Consider the following 2,568-nt stretch of genomic DNA (forward strand, 5'->3'; position numbering starts at 1 on the left):
TGTATGCATGTATGTATGTATGTATTTATTTATTTATTTATTTATTTATTCATTCATTCATTCATAATTTTATATATTTCTGCTTTTATTTTTAATTATGTTAGTTTCAGTCCTTCATTAAGAATCACTGACTTAGCTGATTACACAAACATGGAGCTAAAACTTGATGTGGTAGTAGCTGAGAGTCATTCCCAATTCATAGTCCAAGGGTTAATTATATACCATCTTGTAATATAATGTGAGATTGAGAATAAAATAATTTTTAGGGTTCTAAATAGTTAGGCTGTAATAGGTATTCCTTCAAGGAATGTTAGGCCTTTACTTAATGTCTGGGTTTGGTTGTGTGATATATCTGTGCAAACACAGAGCAAAAACAAAGCATTCAACAGGATAAACATTGAACAATTCCTACCTGCAACACCGGACATGTTGACTCTAAAGCCCATAGCTCCTGAGGCGTTCCTCTGGCCTCAGAGACTTTTTTTGCTCTAATGGAGCACATTCCAATTTTCAGAAGCAGAGTCCTGGCCTTCTCAGGCCCTTCAGGAGCGTCAGCCTCCATGGTGATAATCTGTGGCACACCCAGACTCTTCAGGCCAGGGAAGGAGTGAGTGAGGGTCCCAGAGAGATGTGGGGTCCTGCAGGACTGACTGAGCTCCACAGACAGGTCCTGGTTGTCTGTCCTCAGCAAGGAGGACACAGTCACCTGACAGGAAGTGACCAACAGGAGGCCCTGTAGGGCCAGGGACCGGGCCAGGATGGTTCCCTGAGCCAAAAACACAGTGGAGCTCATCTAATTCTGTTCAAACCGAATAGATTAAATGAACTGAAAATAATGTTTGAATATTAGTTAGTTTTTTCCATAAGTTGGATATCACACAGCATTAAATAAAAGTCATGCTCCTACCTGAACCACAGGGCAGCAGCTGGTCACATTAACAGAGTAAAAATGTTTAACTTCTTCCTGTGAATCAGTTGTTTTACCCAAAGCCCCCCTAAAATAACAACGTCCCAGTTCTAATCCAAAATCCACAGCAGGTAAACGTGAAGCGGTGACATTGAGAAGTAGAACTCCATCAGTGGGAACGTGCAGCATCTCCAGGGCTTTTACAGAGTGCAGAACAAAAGCCTTCAGACTATGATGGTGATGATGAGGGTGGCACGTATAAGTCAGACTGAAAGTGCCTCTCTGCACGCCGTCTGTGAGCAGCACCGAGCTGAGATCAGTGAAACAAGAAGAACGGGTGATCGAGATGTTGACTGAAGCCTGTGCAGGCAGGAGAGTCTACAACAGAGAAAAAACAAAACAGACGGCTTAAACCAGCATGACACTTTACCCCCAACTGCACTGCCCGACCAAAAACAAGTGTCCACCTGCATGTAACTCAGGTCTATGATGTGGGGTCTCTGCAGGTGGTCAGGTCTATGATGTGAGGTCTCTGCAGGTGGTCAGGTCTAGGTTCAGCAACAGTTTGTGCTCAAAGAATGAGGTCAGCTGAATATACTGAATGACCAGGTTATTCCATCAATGATTGTTTCTTCCCTGATGGCACGGCCATTTTCCAAGATGACAATGCCAGGATTCATGGGGCTCTTCTTGTGAAAGAGTGGTTCAGGGAACATGAGACATCATTTTCACACATGGATTGGCTCCACAGAGTCCACTGAGAATCTTTGGGATGTGCAGGAGAAGGTCAGACTCTACCATCATCAATGCAAGATCTTTGTGAAACATTAATACAACACTGGATGAAATACATTCTTGTGATGTTGCAGAAGCTTATCCAAACAATGCCASAGAGAATGTGTGTCGTAATCAAAGATAAAGGTGGTCCAACCAATTATTAGAGTATGACTGTTTTTATAATGGCAACTCTTTTTTTTTTTTGGTCAGCCATTGTGTCAGCAAGGGCACAGCGGAGTGGGTGAGGTCGGCTCCATTGGGACTGAAACAACCTTTGGCCTGAGCACTGTGGTTCAGGTGAGTCAAACCATTGGAGACTGTTGGCCTGGGCCCGTATYTATAAAACTTCTTAGAATTACTCTTAAGAATGCTGCTAAGAGCGAACTTAAGTGTAAAAAACATTTCTTAGTTAAAAGCTAAGAGTAAAGGTCAGTTATCAAGCGTCTCAGTCTTCCTTTAAGCGAAGTGTAGGAGTAATTCTTAAGTGTCAGTCTTAGAGCTGATTTGCGACACCTGGCTGTGCCGCAAAGCTGATCCTGGATGACTTCGTTAGAAAAAACCCCAGCATGGACCAATCACTGCCTCGGATTTTATGTTCAAGAATATTGTCTGAGAAATGTCAAGATAAGATGTAAAAATGCAAAGATAAGTTCACTTTCAACACACTAATACTGATTGTCTGTAGAATTACATAAAATGTCCTCATTTGTGTCATGAAAACAGATGAAAATCTCACAATTTTTTTAAATCAAAAACTCAGCAGCTTTAAAGTTGTTTTATGTCTCAGAGCCTGAGGTCATGTTTAGCTGCTCCCGTCGCCTCTTCGCCACTGTCTGCAGACAACACCGGCTTTACACACACACACACAATGCGCACACAACCCA

General features: G+C 42.5%; 1 protein-coding gene across 1 annotated transcript in view; it reads right to left on the bottom strand.

Annotated features, from left to right (window-relative positions):
* Positions 1–2,568, bottom strand: part of LOC106529956 (uncharacterized) — a gene marked incomplete at its 3' end in the record, with an annotated part of 69,553 nt that overhangs the window by 16,318 nt on the left and 50,667 nt on the right. Inside the window, 2 exon segments of the mRNA XM_014025492.1 lie at positions 413–766; positions 908–1,285. Coding sequence (XP_013880946.1) covers positions 413–766; positions 908–1,285 — 732 coding nt within the window.

This window comes from Austrofundulus limnaeus, unplaced genomic scaffold (assembly GCF_001266775.1).
Source record: "Austrofundulus limnaeus strain Quisiro unplaced genomic scaffold, Austrofundulus_limnaeus-1.0 Scaffold479, whole genome shotgun sequence".
Classification (NCBI taxonomy): Eukaryota; Metazoa; Chordata; class Actinopteri; order Cyprinodontiformes; family Rivulidae; genus Austrofundulus; species Austrofundulus limnaeus.